Source organism: Adiantum capillus-veneris, chromosome 12, assembly GCF_014529385.1.
Source record: "Adiantum capillus-veneris isolate H3 chromosome 12, ASM1452938v2, whole genome shotgun sequence".
NCBI lineage: Eukaryota > Viridiplantae > Streptophyta > Polypodiopsida > Polypodiales > Pteridaceae > Adiantum > Adiantum capillus-veneris.
The window spans coordinates 156,801,521-156,820,979 of NC_140942.1; the positions used below are offsets into that span (position 1 = coordinate 156,801,521).

The 19,459-nt window shown below is 43.1% G+C and overlaps 1 protein-coding gene across 2 annotated transcripts in view; it reads right to left on the minus strand.

Moving 5' to 3' along the window:
- Window positions 1-1,141: 1,141 nt before the first annotated feature.
- LOC147446739 (RNA-binding (RRM/RBD/RNP motifs) family protein) overlaps window positions 1,142-19,459 on the minus strand; it is a 39,793-nt gene continuing 21,475 nt past the window's right edge. For both annotated transcript variants that reach the window (XM_086525920.1, XM_086525919.1), the window contains exons 3-7: window positions 4,505-4,596; window positions 4,108-4,371; window positions 3,684-3,897; window positions 2,946-3,596; window positions 1,142-1,941 (exon numbers count right to left, since the gene is read on the minus strand). In XM_086525920.1, the coding sequence (XP_086382046.1) occupies window positions 1,863-1,941; window positions 2,946-3,596; window positions 3,684-3,897; window positions 4,108-4,371; window positions 4,505-4,596 (1,300 nt within the window). In that variant the 3' untranslated portion in view covers window positions 1,142-1,862. The remainder of the gene's footprint in view (window positions 1,942-2,945; window positions 3,597-3,683; window positions 3,898-4,107; window positions 4,372-4,504; window positions 4,597-19,459) is intronic.

Here is a 19,459-nt window from a genome sequence, read left to right on the forward strand (position 1 = left end):
TATTGTAACCAAATAAGGGAAGAAACACGAAATTGATGATGAAAGAATGAAATTTTACCAAATGGACACCTAAACTACCTAATGAAGACTCTCCAAGGAGACAACCCTTCAGATATAAAGCCATGCACTCTTGGCTGCACAACCATCTTGTAGAAATGGCCTCCGCTCAGCAAGCAACAGATGTGCGAGAAAAGGAACAATCAGCAATTGTCCTGGGCATGTTCTATTGTAACTAAGTTGTGGAAATGGTGTCAGCATTGTTGGTTTACTCCTTGGTGCGTTAAGGTCACTAAGTTCAATGTCATCTTTTATCAAGCAGTTTGTTGATGCAGATATGGAATTTTGCTTGATGTTATTCTTATGGTTTATACGAGAAACTAGGAACTATGTCATGTTTGAGGATCAAATCCACTTCAAATCCTCATTCCCCTATAAACTGATTAAGGCTAGGATACTGCTAGATATCTCTGCTAAAAGCTGCCCTAAACTAAAAAAATAGAAGTGCTTTATGATCTTTTCTACTATGATAAAACTGGCATCTGGAAAACTCTTGAAATTCAACTTGAGCACTAATCATCATCATATGCTCATCTCATTCAAGCAAACTTGAAGGAAATTGTCTTTTACCGAATACTAACAATTTCTTGAATTGCAGTAATTTGAGTGTATTTGCAAGCATTCAAAATGCTTCACAAAGTCTCTAAAGTTATTGCGAAGCAACATTTCTTTTTCAAATATCAAAACATCAAAGCTATTACACGATGAAGGCTCCTAGATGCATATTTTCCATTTCTTTTGTTTAGTTTCTCAGCTTTTTAAGCTTCAGGAAGAGCTAATTCCACATCACACATGTAAGTTGTTTGTTGGTATTTATGCCTAGAATGTCAAAAATTTGACTTACATCGAGGTAAATGAAATTATGACCAGGGCATCCAATAATTTTACAAAACAAAATAGCACTACATGAACTAAACAGATACTTGCAAAACAAGACACGTTTGCCCAAATACAGACTTCGTTCAGTGCACAAAATGGTTTTCAAGCGAAAATTCTCTACATAACAGTGAACCTTGACGCAGGCAATTTGAAACAGAAGTCGATGTGCCCCTTCATGAAAAGACCCATTCACAAAATAAGCAAAGGCACACAAAAAGTTTTGTTTCGTTTTTTCATTCCAAAACGCAGATGTTTGTTGAATTGCTGAGCAGTTGAGAGCTTCTTTAGTACCAGCAAAAATCTATCGGAACATTACTACAACCCAAATGAGTATAGATAAGAAGAAAACACTCACCAACCTTTGCTTATGATGTCCCACTAGTACATTTCTAATCGAGCTGTTCTGCGATTTTAGCGAATAGTGCAGGCATGTTTATGCGTGCACAAAGACATGACTCATGAATATCTCAAAAGACTGCACATACGATCAAGTGCAAAATACCAATACCACCTGTTGACTAGAGTTGGTGAACACAACTATGACAGGACACCCCATCCTTCTAAGGTCTAGGGTTATCACTCATCAGAATGCCATTGCAGGCCGGTGCAGGGGGGGAACTGGCTCACAGCAATTTGTAAAAATTCTCTACATCAACACAACTGCTTGGTTGCTCACAGCATGAACATCGAGGCACACATGTGAAAAACGTCTCTCTTGACCTGAACAGTGAATGCTTTGGAAGACGAAATTGTGCACCGGATAGTACTGGGCCGTGATCATGCTCTTGACCAATAGCCATGTAGCTTGTGCTATTTGCGACCATCATGGGATAGAAACCTTTCACTAAAGGTCCATTTTCCAGCCTCCCCAAGAAGGCCATCTCTGGCACCACCACTGGCCCTGCTGCTGCTTGCAAACAGCATGATCAAGACTTGGTAGTGCGTGGAACTTGTCCATACTTTTCTAGAACTCCAGTCATAAATGCTCTCTCTGTCTTTTTCAACCTGCAGAGAAGTGGACAATATTAGGCACTGCTTTGTGGCAACCAAAAAAACTTTGCTACTTCATAATCTATGAGTGAATGCTTATTCACTTTTGCACTCGACAACACCCAACTCCTTGAGAGATGCGGATCCAGCTCTTTCCTAGCCGGAGGTTGTTTTTGACATGAGCTACTGGGGAGCACTTTGACTACTCCTTCACAAAATACCTTGGTGACTCAGAGGCAGATGATTTCGCACACAACCAAAGGTGATGAGGTTATTTTCTGTTCCTCTGTGTGGGAGACATCAGCAGGAGTGGTCGCTGGACAGCATTGGTGGCTGCTATAGGAACCAGGTCTTGGAGTTTCAAATCATTAACTGACCTGGGAGTGACAGACTCGATAAAGACCTTCTGGCATTTGGCAAGCTTCTGCTCGTCAGTTCCAGATGGTTCAGGGTTGCATCACCTGGTTATTTGCTTGATTGTTGGCCCACTCTGTGCTCCTTGCTATGAAATCATTTATGAGGATCTTTTGCCTAAGCTAGAGCCATGGCGCGTTCAAGGGATCTTGGGCTTTGGTTCGGCAACCTGCCTATCATACTCGTCTTCGGAGGCCAATTACTCCCCGTCCAAGCCACGAATTCAACAGTGTCCCAGAAAGCACCTCATTCAACCGTGTAGGGCAATGTGTGGTACATATCAGACAGAAACTACACAGAACTTTTTTGATAAGCATCCAACTGATGAGACTCAGCTAGACGCAACTGTGAAATTCTTGATTGGTCCCTGCTACACGTACGCTTCTATGACTGTTTTGGCACTTACAGGAACGGGCAATATAATATACATTACTTTATCTGCTCACCCCCTTGTTTACAGCCATGGATAACATGAAGCATTAAAAAGCGGTTAATGTCCCATACAAAGGTGATTTAACTTGCCCACAAAAACAGCGAAAAGACCTGCTACTGAGGTGCTTAGAGAACCATATCCATGTGTTACAAAGGTGATTACAGAGCCTTACCCATGTGTTACTGCTGCCACATTGTTTCCCTTTGGTAATGATTGTTTTGAAGCTCCAATTCTTTTTGAGGTAAAACCTTTTCCCTTCACTGTTTTTTCTTCACGCTTGCTTTTTTGAGCTCCATGACCTGCATCCTCGAGTTTCTGTCTAAGTCGTTTTTCTAACTCCTCGATCCGCTTTTCGGCATCCGTTGTATCAGAGGTTTCATCACCTTTGGCCTCAGCTCTTGGAGCATTATCCTCAGAAATCTCTAGAGTTTCAATAGTGATTTCAAAATCTGGATCATCATCTGAGTCAAATTCATCACCACTGTCTTTTTCTTCAGAGGAAGATTCTCCACTCAACCTCAGCAAACCAGCAGCTTCTCCATCCTCTACCACTTCTACTTGTGGCTGGCGTTTCTCCGTGTTTCCTACCTCTTGTTTGCCGTCTTCTGATACATTTTGACCCAAGGAATCCATCTCTGTGTTTGAATGAGATTCAACAACTTTTCCTGCATCTTTGTTTCTGATTCTCAATCTCCCCACCTCAGTTGGGCTCTTCTTCTCACATGGGACGACTTCAGCATCGTTGGCTTTCACTAACTTTAAAGTTAATGTCTTTTCAACTTTGCCAAAGCTTATTGGTCGACCCTTGAAAGTTGAAATAAAGCTTGCCATAGCAATGGACAAAAAACCAAAAAGAAAACTCAGCAATTGTATCAAGGAAAAATGGCAGCAGCATTGTATAGAAAAATACCTTACGGCATGATCCAGCGTATCAAATGTTAAAACTCCAAAACCTTTGCATATTGGATCGCGTGTCTTCTCATTCCCTTGCACAGAGGGTGATACATCAACAAGTCCCGGGACATGTCTAAATGCAGACTGCAAATCTCGATGTACATTTTTTTTCTTGGGAAGATCACCGACCCATACCTTGACACCATCCACAGTTTCTGGAGGTTTTGATGCTACAAGAAGGGCAGATACTGGGTCAAGGGCCAATTGATGGCACTTACATTTTCCATTTAACAAGTCACACCAAATGAAAATTACTATTAAAATATAATATAGAAGTCTTCTCACTCTAGCATTGCTCTTGAGTCAACAATTAATTATTTTTATGGAAGTTCCTGAAGACATCTACTGTTAATGACTTCAAAATCAGCATAGACACGTACTTGACTTTATTTTGGAGCTATTTGTCGACCTGTCATTAGTCTTTCGCTTTTTACGAGCAGCTGCTTTTTCCGGTTTTTCCTGTTCTATCTCTTCTAAAAGCTTCTCTTCCAGTAAAGTATCATAAACTTTTCCGTGACCAAAGCCCAAAGGCTTGTACTGCAAATCTGTTTCTGCTACAGGATCCTCATTGTCTAGATCTGTAGTTTTATGAGACTGACCACCTTTCTTGCTTGAGAAAACCGTGCGAGTTGTAATACCTTTGTCTGCAAAGAAATGCAAATTTACAATTGCTAACTAATGAATCCCCTGTCCCCCTCTGGTCGGGAAGAAAACAGCAGAACAATGACGTTATTGTAAAAGAAAATACTACTGTGCTAATGCAATAGAAGCTAGTACTTGTGTCAAAACAGTTTCTTGATTGTCCTGCGTAAGTGGTCCCTGAAAATCCAGAAGACGGACGTTGAAAGACAGACGGCACATCTGCTAACCTACAAGATCAGAGGGTTGTTAAAACAACATCAACCTGTGAAGCACAAAGCGAAACTGTAAAGCAACCACCTTAGGATGTTTGTTCTTATACAATAAATAGAGAAAGTAAAATCGACTGCCACCTCTTTAACAAGTGGCATAGGACTGCACAAACTTCTAAACTGTAAACCCTCAAAACAACACTTACCAGAGATGAGGGGAGTAAAAATTTCCTCTGAACACAGTAGGCAGCGCCCTTAGCTGTATTATTTTCTTGTTTTTTGTTTCCCCCCCCCCCCCCAAGAAAAAGATCCTTCCATTAGTTAAGAAAACTGCCCAATGGGCTACAATCTGCCCCTGCTGGAGAGGCTACATCAACATGTGGGGAGACTCCCCCAATGAAAAACAAGATATGTACAAAGATGGCTAAATCAAGAGTGGGAAGAGGAAACAACCACACTGGTGGACGGTACTGCTATCTAGGCGCACCATGGACCATGGTGAAGAAGGGCCCTGGACGCCAAAGTCGCAAGAAGGCCTCATGGCCCTCCCGCATGCACTAAGAGCTGCCCGGGAGTCTCTCAAACTGGGCCCAAGTGTGTGGATCAGCTCCAGCCAAATGTCACGGACAGTGTCTGCCAGTGGGACGGGTCAAGCCTCAAAGATTGGGCCCTACCTGGTACAATAATACCTCTGTCCACAATGACCTGCTGCCACCCATGAGTCCGCAACAGTCATACATACACCTCATGAATGCCACTAGGCCCAAAAGCAGCTGACTAAAATGTCTCATACCTACCTGGCAGAACGTATCCACATCGCCGAATGCGGCTCTCCACATCACCGAATGCAACTCTCGCACAGATGATGCTCCTGTAGCATAAGAATATTATATTAATAGGTCCTGGAACCGGCCCGTAGGGCGGTAGACATAAGCTTTCACCCGAAACTTTACTATAGAGTTTAGGACATAGAGAAACTTTGCAAATAACCACCTATAACGAGAATTGATACTTCAAACACACACGGCTTGGAAGCTAGAGCGCTACCAAGCAGCCGCCCACACCTGTTGGCCCCAAAGATTGGCGCCCCTTTAGGTATTTCTTTGCGAATAGACGACCCAAACACTTTCACCATCTCTCACTTAGCTGTCCAAACCTGTCCATAGCTGTAATTGCAGGTTTTTGACCCAATTTCACCAACATAACGACACAAAATCCTCTGTAGATCAAAAGTACACGTCAAGGACACTTTCCCTTGCGGCTAGGAAGCTTTCAAGCGAGCTGCAGGTCAATTTCAGCGTGCTGTAATTCCCTGTTTTGTCATTGTCAGGTGCCCAAAGCCCTGTTTACGCATCCCAAGGCTTTCACGAGGCTCCCCCAACAATGTCCTGCAGTTTAGGTGCGAAACCCTAAACCTGCAGAAAAACACAGCAGGCTGTAATTCTCTGCTTTGGATCGTTGTGGGCGGAGCGAGCACGCCTGCACGTGTCTCAAGTGCTCCCGCACGCAATGGAACAGTTTCCCTTTGAAACGGACGAATTTCCACGCGAGAAAACTTTCTGTTTTCGCAATCCTTTGTGATGGAACTGTGTGTACGTGTGGGGAGTAGCAATTAGCGAATCCGGTTTCTGTTCAGAAGGCTTGCCTTGGCAAACGCGCATAAACCCTCAAAACTGTACATGGTCAATTGAGTAGCCCATCTAGTTGGGCCTTACTATATATGCCAAAGGGGAGAGAGATGCGCGAGAGCAAATCATCGCGCTACATAGAGCAAGGGAAAAGGCAAGCTTTCCATTAAAGTTGTGAACACCTACACCCACTACTCAAACACACACACTGTAGTCACTGTGAGTTGCAAAATCTACCCCTCTCAAACTGGGCGCCCCCTCTAGCTGATGGATCTGGCAAATTGCTCTGGAGGCGCCATGTGTCCAATTTGCCTCTTTAGAGTTAATTTCTAGTACCCACCGACTTAGAAGCGTAGCGAGGGGGCCCAAATGACTTTGAATTGAGCCTAGACACCCTTTTACTGCTCGGATTCCAGTGCCGGTCGGCCAGACCAACTCGTGGCAACAAGGCCTCCCTGTCTACGGGAGAAACTCTCGGCCATCGACTGTTTCACACTGGCCACACAATGTCCGGCTATTTGCAACTTCAAAAAGAGGATCCCAAAAATTAAATAAAAATAATTGGAAAGAAACCAACAACTAAGGTTAGCAATTGCCACATCCTCGTGGCATACCCCCCTCTTGAAATCACAAACGTCCTCGATTGCATGCCATATATACATGCCATTGATGATCTTGTGTTGTTAGCACGCTTTTATCATCGCATGTACCCGCAAGAAAGGTCATAACAGATAGACATAAATGACTTAATGAGACCTTCATACTTTTGTCATTTCCATCTATGATAGAAGTGAGCATTATATCATTAACACTTGAGGAGCAATGCACACTTCTTTTACACTGAATCCATACGTACAATTGATGTGCTAGCTATATCATTACCCCTCCTTTGAACACATTCAATTGGGGCATACATAGGCTGTAGCCCAAAGGCCTCAAGGTAAAGCTGCAATACAATTGGTGACTCTGACAGTTCATGCTCTTCCATCCACTTTGCATCCATAGGCGGGTAGTTCTTGAACTTCACCAAATAACGTCTTGCAACTTGTCCCTTAACTTTTCTTTCCTTATGTGCCAAAATCTGCTCAGGTACCAAGATCTCATCAAGTTCCTCAACTTCTGGTTGATCCTCCTGTGGCATATCTTCTGGCACATCACCCACGAAGGGTCTTAGAAGACTCACATGAAACACATTATGAATCTTCAAGGTGTCAGGCAATTTCAGCCTATAAGCAACATCGTTGATCTTATCAAGCACTTGAAAAGGCCCATAGTAACGCATGTTGAGTTTAGGAAACAGGCGTTCTTTGACCCTCATTTTCTTTAACCTTGCTTTTTCAAACCGTAAAAGTACCCAATCACCAAGTGAAAACAATAATTCACGACGGTGACAATCAGCAACCCTTTTCTGTTTTGCCTGAATCTTCTCCAAGGCAACTACGATTTTCTTATACATTTCATCCTTGTTCTCAACATATCGATCTGCCTCAAAGATCTTGTCCTTTATATGCAAAATGGAAGGAACTTTCTTGCCAACTTCAACAATCTCAAAAGGTGCCTTGCCAGTTGATAAATGCACCGTGTTGTTGTACGCATACTCAAGCATAGGCAAATATTGTTCCCACTTGCCCTTATTATCTGACACATAACATTTTAGCAGATCCAAGACAGTAGAATTAGCCTCTTCTGACTGTCCATCAGTTTGTGGATGAAACTAAGACAAGAACTTGAGCGCAGTGCCCATGTTCTCAAACAATCCTCTCCAAAACAAACTTGTCGTGCGAGGATCACGATCACTGACAATCGATTGTGGCATACCATGGTACTTAAACACATTGTACATGAATAATCGTGCCATCTGGTCAGATTTTATCTTCTTCCTGACAAGAATAAAATGGGTATGCTTGTTGAACCTGCAGATAATGGTCCATATACCATCATTCCTTGTCGGTGTTCTCGGAAGATCAAAGATAAAATCCATAAAAATGCTTTTCCATGGCTTAACCGGAATCGGCAGTGGCTGTAATAACCCTGGTACCTTTTGCCTATCAAACTTGACCTTTTCGCAAATCACGCATGCTCGACACAAAGGCATCCATCTCTCTCCTCAAAGTAGGCCAATAAAAGAATGTCTCTACCGCTTTAACTATCGCATCAATTCCACGATGCCCTGCATACGGTGGGACATGACTTTCTACCATGACCTTATGTCGCAATGGCCTAGTGACACAAAGTCTGTCATGCATCATCATAAAACCGTCTCTGAGGAGCTAGTGCTCATGGCGTTGCCCATCTTTCTTGCAACTGTTCAAAAATCCTTGCAAAATCTTCATCAACAACATAATGTTCCTTCATGTCATCAAGCTCGTGATAATAAGGAATTGACACAGCTGAAATTTGTGGCTTCCTTGATAATGCATCAGCCACCACATTTTTCTTGCCTTCCACATGCATAATCTGGAAGTGGAACATAGAAAGAATGTTTGCCCATCGCATATGCTTTTCGAATAACTTTGACTGTGTCAAGAAGTATCGCAAGGTCTGATGATCTGTCTGGACTACAAAATTAGCACCTAACAAGTAGTGCTTCCAACTAGAAAGCGTATGAATCACGGCCAGTAACTCTTTCTCATAGATTTGCACAGTCTTTTCTGGCCCTTGCACGATTCTGCTCTGATAAGCTACAACCCGACCATCTTGCATTAGCACTGCTCCGATGCTATTGCCACACGCGTCACACTCGACCACAAATGACTTCATGAGATTTGGTAAAACAATCACGGGATCTGAAGTCAACTTTTCCTTTAAGAGACTGAAAGCTGAAATCTCTCTTTGGGTCTATCTGAAAGTCACCTCTTTCTTTTGCAAAGCGTGAAGAGGTGAAGCTATCGCTCCAAAATTCCTGATAAACCTTCTGAAGTATGAGCACAATCCCAAGAAGCTTCGGACATCATGCACAGTCTTTAAGTTTGTCCATGTCTTAATAGCTTCAACCTTGGATCCATTGGAACACCTTCCTTTGACACTATGTGGCCAAGAAAGTGGATCTCTTCCAAGAAGAATTCACTTTTCTTAGGATTGACAAGTAACATGTGACTACGCAGATCTTCAAGCACAATGGCCAAGTGACGCCTATACTTCTCTTCATCTTCGAATAGACTATCATGTCATCAAAGAATGTGCCAACAAACTTCTGATGCGAGCGGAAAATCCGGTCCATCATTCTATTGAACGTAGCAAGAGTATTTGTAAGACCAAATGGCATCATTAAGAACTCATAAAGACCGAATGTCGTTCTAAACACAGTCTTGTGCACATCCTATGGCTTATACGAATCTGATGGTACCCACTCTTAAGGTCTATCCTGCTGAAAATTGCAGCACCCTCTAAACGGTTAAGAATATAATCCATCCTTGGGATAGGAAACCTGTTCTTGATGGTATTCTTGTTCAGCGCACAGTAACCAATACACATGCGCCACGAGCCATCCTTCTTCTGCACTAAAGGCACTGGGGAGTAGAAAGGTGAAGAACTAGGCTGAATCACGCCCTTCTCTAAAAGCTCCTCTACCTGGCCCATAATCTCTTTATGCTGCACAGCACTAACCCTGTAGGGAGGTCTGTTCGGTGGGCTACACCTTGGCACCAAACTCAAGCCTCTCCGACAGCGGCGGTGACGGTAATGAATCAGAAAAACAATCATTAAACTCTCGCAAAAATGATGACCTTTCTTTATCTAACACAGATAAATTTGACTGACAATTATCTGAAACATCACGTGCAAAAATCAAGTACGCAAAAAGATGATTTTTAATTATAGAAGTGATAGCCGAAGCAGATACAATAGGAATAGAATCCCCTTAGAGCTATACATCCAAAACAAGAGTTTTGCCCCTATGTTGAAGGGTGATTATTTTGCCGAAGACATCCAGCACACCATGTACTTCGAACATCCATGGAATTCCCAGTAGCGTATCACATCCTTCCAATGGCATGATATAGAACTCTTCAATGTCCACATACGACTGAATATGTAGACGCAATTTTCCAATAATGGAGTCACACACTCTGAGTGGCCAGGACATGCCAACCCTGCCTCTGCCGTGTACCCCATCTCTTCAGCTCTGAAGCCCAGCTTCATAGCTAACTCTCGTGAGATAAAGTGTGCTTTGGCACCTGATCAAAGAAAATAAGCCTCGTCTGGTCTCAGACTTTACGCATGCTCTGCATAACTCGCTGGCATCCGTGCTTGGCCTGTGACCTGTCACCCACCATGTCTGGCACTAAACCTGTCGTGGGCTTGGGCTTCTTTCCTTTCTTGTCCTCTTTATCATCTGAGTCAGCTGGTCTTTTCCTTTGTGGACAATCTGTAGCAAAGTGACTAGCTACTCGTACATAAAGTATTTATTCTCAGCCATCAAGACCTTCTTTTCCTTGAGCGACTTACACACAAAAGGCTTTCGTTTCTATTTCTTTGCCTACGCTCCAGAAGTCCCAGCTGAGTCCTTATCTTTGTTGACCTTTATGACCCCTGTTGTCACGATTGTGACGTATTCTTCATGTTTGTATTACCTTTCTCGCTTGGTTCTCTTGCAGATACGAAGACGTACCAGATCAGAGACCCCTGTTCTCAAAAGGATGTGCCTATTCGCCCAAGAGTCGCACCTATTCGGCGAATAGGCATGCCTACACTCCACTGACTCCAGAGCTCGACGAAATCGAGGATTTCACGGACGACGATCCAGCATTTGCCGTGTTCGCGGAGCCATTACACACACCGCCTACTTTGCCTACAGGCTGGTCTTTTCTTAGTTCTAGCCTCGCCTCACTACGAGCTGTGAGCTCATCATGTCGGACTTAGGGACATAGCAAGGACAGGTGGACAAAGCCGCACTCTTTGCCTATTCAGCAACAATTTGAGGCCCTAGCTTCACGACATGCCAAGTTCGAGTACATGCTCCAATCCGTACGCAGCGAAGATCAAGCCATGCCGGATCCACCTGATGAGGTTAACAATCCTGAACTTAAATATTTATTTCGATTAATCACAGAATCTAAGAAAAAAAAATTAGACATAAAACCCCCGAACCTTATGATGGTCGATGTAATAAGCGGGTGATTGATATTCAAAATGGACAATTATTTCAATAACCTGGACATAATGGAACAAAAAAAAGTAGCTTTAGCTACTAGCCTCCTGAAAGACACTGCCTTTCTTGGTGGCAAAATCGGGTTGCCTTAGGGAAATAAACGCCGACGTGGGCAAAATTCAAGCGCGCAATGTGCAAAGCCTTTGTGCCAGCAAGTTCAGATTTTCATGCACGTTCTGCGCTACGCCACTTAAAGCAAACAGGCTCTATGGCTGCTTACATATCTCAGTTCCAACGATTGAACTTGCAGATAATGACCATTAGTCTCGACGATAAATTGTACTTTTTTGTCGATGGACTTGCCCCACCCTACGCGATGATGTACACAAGGCAAACCCCCCTACAGTTGAGAATGCCATTTCACATGTGGAACGGCTAGGTGATTTTCGCAGAGACCATTTTCGCTTGGTCGAGCCAGTGATCGCTCCTTTCGCCACGGATCCCGTGCCCATTTTCGAAACCAACGTGACGTCTCTTATTCAGGCAACAGATCACACAGTGGTTCTATTGTTTCACAGTCCCAATCAACTGCTAGTTCCTTGTCCCGATCTAGTGTTTGGAGTCCAAGAGTGCAGAATAGTAGACCAAATTTTCAAAATGATCGGTCTAATTTTAATCAACATCATCGAGACCGACAATCTTTTCGGCAAAATTCTTATCAGGACACGTTTATATGGGAATCAAGCGTCAACTTTTGCCGCTCCTCCACAACAATCCAGCTCGCAACCATCCAAAGATTGATTATGTACGCTTCGCGATGGACCTCATCGATCGTGCCAATGTAATAAACAGCCTCAACCGTCTAATCTGCGACGCAACGCTAATGCGTAGACACCTACAGTGTTGCCTTTTAATTATGACCAATGTGCAGATTCTACTTCACAGCAAGACAAAGGCAAACGTGTTATTTAACACAATACGCGTTTCCAAGGTGGCTACATTTTTAATGAAAAATGCCAAAAATACTATGCCCATACCCAACAGTTTGTCTAATCAAGTCTTAAGTCTCCTTGGCTTCATTCATGGCAAACCAATTAACATTTTGGTTGATAGCGAATATTCCAATAATTTTGTGAGCACTAACATTGTGCATCGATTAAAATTGCCTGTTGTCCAGAGTACTCGACCGTACAAATGTTGAGTTAGCAGATGGGTCATTTTTAACGTGCAATACAATTGTTCAACAGTTGCCCTTTGATGTCCAAGATTATCAGGACAGTCTTACTTTCGAAGTAATGCCATTATCCACTTATGATATGATTCTTGGCCAATGTTGGTTTATACCAATATGATCCTCTAATCAGCTTGCGAGGACATACTATAACCCTTTGCAAAGGTGGTCAGCTTATTACTTTGAATGGCTTATTTCGCGTACAACCGGTGACTGTCGTTTCGGCACTACAAGTTAAACGGATGGTACGGAAACCCGATAACTTCACAGCACTTTTAATGATACATAGCATCGAAGATGTCACAACTGATACAGTTCAATCCAAACCAGCACCAAAGCCAGCAGCTTACCTTGAGCAACCTTTCTATAAACCATACTTGGATCTTTTTCCTGACGATTTGCCAAGCATCTTACCTCCTCGTAGATTGATCTAATTCCTGCTAGTGCTCTGCCTACACGAGCTCCGTATCGCGTCTCATATTCTGAATCTCAGGAAATTCAGAGACAACTGGCACAATTGCTAGATAAAGGTCACATTTGTCCAAGTGAAAGTCCTTTTGGTGCTCCAATCTTGTTGGTTTTAAAAAAGATGGTTCGATGCGCTTGTGTATTGACTACCGCGCATTAAACAAATTAACAATTAAAAACAAATTTCCTCTTCTACGGATTGATGAATTGTTTGACCAACTTTTGGGTGCTAAAGTATTTTCGAAGATCGACTTGAAGTCTGGTTATGATCAAATTAGAATCAAAGTGGGTGATGAGTATAAAACGGCATTCAGAACAAAATATGGACATTATGAATTTCTGGTAATACCTTTCGGATTAACTAATGCTCCTGCATCATTTATGACCTTAATGAATGAAATTTTTGATCCATATCTGGATAAATTTATCATCATCTACTTGGATGACATTCTGGCTTTTAGCAAGGATATTGCAGAACACAAAGAGCATCTTCATTTGGTGTTTTTGGTATTGCGGACTAATGTGCTTTATGTCAACAAGAAAAAGAGCGAATTTTTCAAGGATCGGATCGAGTATCTTGGTCATGTTATATCAACTTGTGAAATAGCAGTTGACCCTCAAAAAATCAAAGTCGTTATGGAGTGGCCTCTTCCAACAACAATTTTTTATCTTCGCTCATTCTTGGGATTAGCAAATTTCTATCATACCAAGGTTTAAAAATTTTCAGATATTGATGCTCTTCTCTCAGAACTGACGAAGTTTGACAAGCTTACCTGGTCTTCAGAAGTCTTTAAATTATCTCAAACCGGCCTTGACAACTACTCCAGCCGTGGCCATTGCGTGATAACAAATGCTTCAGATCGTGCTTCTGGTGCGTATTAATGCAAAATGACAAAGTTATTGCATTCGATAGCAAGAAGTTTACTGCTATACAGATCCGATATCCAATCTATGACAAAGAGTTTATAGCCATTGTCAATACATATCGTACATGGAAACGTTACCTTTTGGAGCTGACTCTGTTGTCAAGACAGATCATCAATCATTGCAATAAATTTTTACACAACCAGTTATGAATCCTTGACAAGGACATTGGGTGGAATCCTTGGCAAATTTCCACATGGTCGTTGAATATGTGCCAAGACTTCAGAATTCAGTAGCAAATGCACTTAGTAGAATACCTTAAGCTACGAATATGGCAATATCTACAATTACATTTGATATTCCCGATTGTTTTAAGGATGAATACTTGACTGATCGAGATTTTGCTGAAATTTTTCGAGTACTTCGAACAAATACTCCTACACAAGCAGAAATGAACATGGTTGCAGCTTATACAATGCAAGATGATCAGTTGTATTATGAGGACAGAATTTGTGTACCGCATTTGCGAAAGATGATTATTCAAGAACATCATGAAGTACCTTATGCTGCTCATCCCAACATCAACAAACATACAAACTATTGACACTTGTCTATTATTGGCCTTAAATGAAGCAAGACGTGGTGAACTTTGTCAAAGCTTGTCACTCTTGCCAAACTATGAAGGCGTCACGACAATTATCACAAGGATTGTTACAGCCTTTACCAGTTCCAAATGAACGTTGGGAAAGCATCAGCATGGACTTTATTACAACGTTCCCCAAATCTTCAAAAGGCAATAATCAGATATTGGTGATAGTGGATCGATTTACCAAAATCACACATTTCATACCTTGCAGAATTACTACTTCAGCACCATATATTGCTTCACTATTTGTGCAACATATATTTCGAATCCATGGATTACCAAAATCAATCATTTCAGATAGAGATCCAAAGTTTACAGGACATTTTTGGACCTCCTTATTCAAATCATTGGGAACGAATCTTTTATTCAGTTCAGCTTATCATCTACAGACTGATGGGCAAACTGAACGAGTAAATCAAACAGTGGAGGAAATGTTACGGCATTATACAGACTCGACTGAATTCTTGGGAAGAATATTTGCCATTGGTGGAGTTTGCTTACAATAACTATTTTCACTCAGCAATTGGCATAACTCCTTTCCAAGCAGCCTTCAGACATACTCCATTGATTCCTACAAATTTTGTGATATAACACAAGGTTGCTTTGGCAGATCAATTGGTAAATGAGATGCCAGATATTCTTATTCAGATCAAGGACAAGTTGGCACATGTTCGACAGACTTATCAAAAGCAAGCAAATAAGCGTCGTCGCCATACAGAGTTTCAAGAAGGTGACTTGATGTTACTATATGTTGCTTCGCATTGATATAAGGCAGTGAAGTCTGTCTTTCCAAAGTTACGGCCCAAATATTATGGTCCTTTCAAGATTTTGAAGAAATATTCTGCAGTCAGATACAGACTTGAACTTCCACCAACACGGGGAAAGATTCATCCAACGTTTCATATTTCTTTGCTTAAGAAATATATTCTTGGAGATTCAATTATTCTAGATGTCTCATCCTATGTTCCAGAAATAGAGGAAGAACACTTGATTCTAGTTCCAAACTTATTCTTGATGTTCGTCAGAAGGAGACAAGATGGAAGATTACTACAGAATTTCTAGTCAAGTGGATGGATCATTATGAATCAGATTCTACATAGCAAACGGATAAAGAGATGCAACAATACCCTCATATTCTACAAGAGTTTTTTGATAAACGAATGTCTATAATTTAATACACAAGGTTTTATTTTAAATGGGAGGGAATGTCACGATTGTGACGTATCCTTCATGTTTGTATTACCTTTCTCGCTTGGTTCTCTTGCAAATACGAAGACATACCAGATCAGAGACCCCTGTTCTCGAAAGGATGTGCCTCTTTGCCCAAGAGTCCCACCTATTTGGCGAATAGCCATGCCTCTTCGGTAAATGGCTGCACCTCTACGCCGAATGGTCACGACTCTACAGCAGAAAGACACGACTATTGGCCTAGAGTCATGTCTCTTGACCTATGGTCATATCTCTTCATCGTATCTCTTCAGATTTTATATAAGAACACCCTTGTAACACATTTCGATCAATCAAACACATTCAATCTCTGAGTCTCTTGTTTTCAAGTTCTGTTCAGAGTTCAACTTTCATCTAAGTTTAAGTATGAATAAACACACATAGTAAGCGTGTTCTTCACACATGTGACGCTTAAGGAGCCGTTTTCACGAAGGGCTTCTTCGCTGAATTTTTCTTTTGCTCCCCCCCTTTCACGTTGCCCAGAAACCCACCGTACTCTCCCTTCAACAAGGCAAGACCAGTGTTGGCAACTTCCATAAGGTGAGTGAGAGTAGTCACTCTGTTCTTTGTACAATAATCTCGAAGCCCTTTAGGCAACCCACCAAAATACTTCTCAATCTGCTATGTCAATGGCACAAACCTGTAGGAGGTTACTAAGAGCAACGCTTTGCAAAACCTCTGATTGTACTCCTGTAGGCTCTTGCAAGTAGCCACACTGAGTTGGTGCCAATCCGTCATGACATCGGCTTCAAATTCATTTGACAGCCACGCAGATGCAAACATTTGTTTGAAGTATACCCATGTGGCGGGTGCCTGTCCTTGCATTAACAATGTCGTCCACCATGTAAGCGCATTGTCTTTCAAGAAAGTGGCAAGTTTCCTGACCTTAGAGGCCTCTGTAAAATTCCCTCCTGCATAAGTTGTATCAAACTGTTGAAGGAAAGTAAGAGCCTTTGCCTTATCCTTAAAGCCGTTGAAAGTGCTAAACTTTACAGGTGCACCACCTTCTTAATAAGCTTTTGGCTTTTTCAGTGCCCCCAAATTGTCATAAGGAATTGTCTGCAACATGGGCACTGTAATAAGGGTTATCGGCATTCCTTGGCCATTGACATTTTGCGTCGTAAGTGCCATATCTAGCTGCTGTCCAGAAAAACCAACCATGCCAAAATTGCCTTGTGGCACCCCAAACTGGCCCTGATTGCTCTGAAAACCTTGTTGCATGCAAATATTACCATACAGGGGGTTTCGCATCATGCCTTGCATACCCCCAAACACTGTTCCTCGCATATACTGCTGGTTTCCAGGCCCATAACCAGCCATACTTTGGAACACAAATCCACCCCCGAAATACCCAGGATGTACAGTGGGTGGTGGAAAAACCTGATGCATTGCCTGGAAACCAATTCCCTATCCATTTAATGCAACATGTGGACTCTGCAAGGTGGCGGGCTGAGCTGGCAAAACCTGTGGAATTAACGTCCTAACCACCCGTTCGAGAGGAACCTGTCTTGGAGCCCCTAACTCCGCAACGTGCGAGTGCTCCGTATCCTGTTGGGACGCATGAAGTACCTCCCAACACATGAAGTACTTGGGCTTGAGCCTCATCGGGCTCTACTGGCTGTGTGAGTTTCCTTGTCTGCTGTGGTACCGGTGACGCTTGCAAAAACTCCATAAACCTTGGGTTCTGCACCAATCAAGAAAACACATTCACACCGGCAACCAACTGAGTCCTGAACGCATCATCTTCAAGTTGCTCAGTCATAAAGCCCTGCACTGGTGGAGCATTCACATCAACAAGAGGTACAGACTGGCGTGGCCGTGAACTCTCGCCAACCTCAAACACTGTAGGAATTGCTTGCCTATCCTATGAAGAGGAACCCTTTGTCGGCCATAGTATAATCCCGCGATCCTGTACTTCGTGCCTTCGCCACAAACCAACCAAGGCTCACTTCTTGAGGAAAAAATGATTCTGTCCCGACGACGGAACCATGGAACCGGCCCGTAGGGCGGTAGAAGTAGGCTTTCACCCGAAACTTTACTTTAGACTTTAGGACACAGAGAAACTTCGCCAATAACAACCTGTAACGAGAACTCATACTCCAAACACACACGGCTTGGAAATTAGAGCGCTACCAAGTAGACGCCGACCCCTGTCGGCCCCAAAGACTTGCGTTCCTTTCGGTATTTCATTATTCTTATTACGAATAGACGACCCGGACACTTTCACCTATCTCTCACCAAGCTGTCCAAACCTGTCCATGGCTGTAATTGCAAGTTTTTAACCCAATTTCGACAATATAGAAGCGCAAAATCCTCTGTAGGTCAAAAGTACACATAAAGGACACTTTCCCTTGCAGCTAGGAAGCTTTCCAGCGAGCTGCAGGTCAATTTCAGTGTACTGTAATTCCCTGTTTTGTCACTGTCAGGTGCCCAAAGTCCTCTTTACTCATCCCAAGGCTCTCGCGAGGCTCCCCCGACGTTGTCCTGCAGTTTCAGTGCGAAACCCTAAACCTGCAGAAAAACACAGCAGGCTGTCATTCTCTGTTTGGATCGTTTTGGGTGGAGCGAGCACGCCTACGCGTGCCTCAGGTGCTCCCGCACGCAATGGAACAGTTCCCCTTTGAAACGGACGAGTTTCCTCGCAAGAAAACTCTCCGTTTTCGCAATCCTTCACGATGGAATTGTGCGTACTTGTAGGGGATTAGCAATTAGCTAATCCGATTCTTGTTCAAAAGGCTCTTGAATTGGTGAACACACATAAACCCTCGGAACTACACATGGTCAGCTGAGTAGCCCATCTAGTGGGGCATTACCATATATGCCAAAGGGGAGAGAGAGATGCGCGAGAGCAAATCGTCGCGCTACATAGAGCCACTGTAACAAGGAACGGGGGGGACACAGCCCAAACGTTCCGAAATGGCGTTCCGGACAAGTCTCGTTCCCGAAACGGAGATGGGAACGGAATGTCGTTCCAGAACGGGGTGTAACCGGAATGGGCGGAACATGAGGCGGGGGCAAAAGTAGGCATTTGGGTGAAAAAAAGTGGGCTTTTGGGGACAGATTTGGGGTTGTTCGGGGAACATATTTGCTACAGTTTGAGGGCAGGTTAGGGGACAGATTTGGGGGCAGTTTTGGGGTTGTTTAGGAGTTTATTTGGGACTAAGCTGAATGGAGGTAATTCAATCCTTACTTTAAGTTGACCATTCCAGCCCCGTTCCCGTTCCCGTTCCCGTTCCGGCCCCCCCTCCTCCTCCCCGTTCCCGTTCCGGCCCGGACCCTCCAGTTCCCGTTCCGGGTAACTATGCATAGAGCAAGGGAGAAGGCAAGCTTTCCATTAAAGTTGTGAACACCTGCACCCACTACTCAAACACACACACACATTGTAGTCACTATGAGTTGCAAAATCTGCCCCTCTCAAATTGGGCGCCCCCTCCGACTGATGGATCTGGCAAATTGCTCTGGAGGTGTCCAGTTTGCCTCTTTAGAGTTATTTCCTAGTACCCACAGATTTATAAGTGTAGCGAGGGGGCCTAAATGACTTTGAACTGAGCCTAGACACCCTTTTACTGCTCAGATTTCAGTGCCGGTGGGCCCGACCAACTCGTGGCGACAAGGTCTTCACGTCTGCAGAAGAAACTCTCGGCCATCCGTCGTTTCACATTGGCCACACAATGTCCGATTATTTGCAACTTCAAAAAGAGGGTTCCAAAAATTAAACAAAAATCATT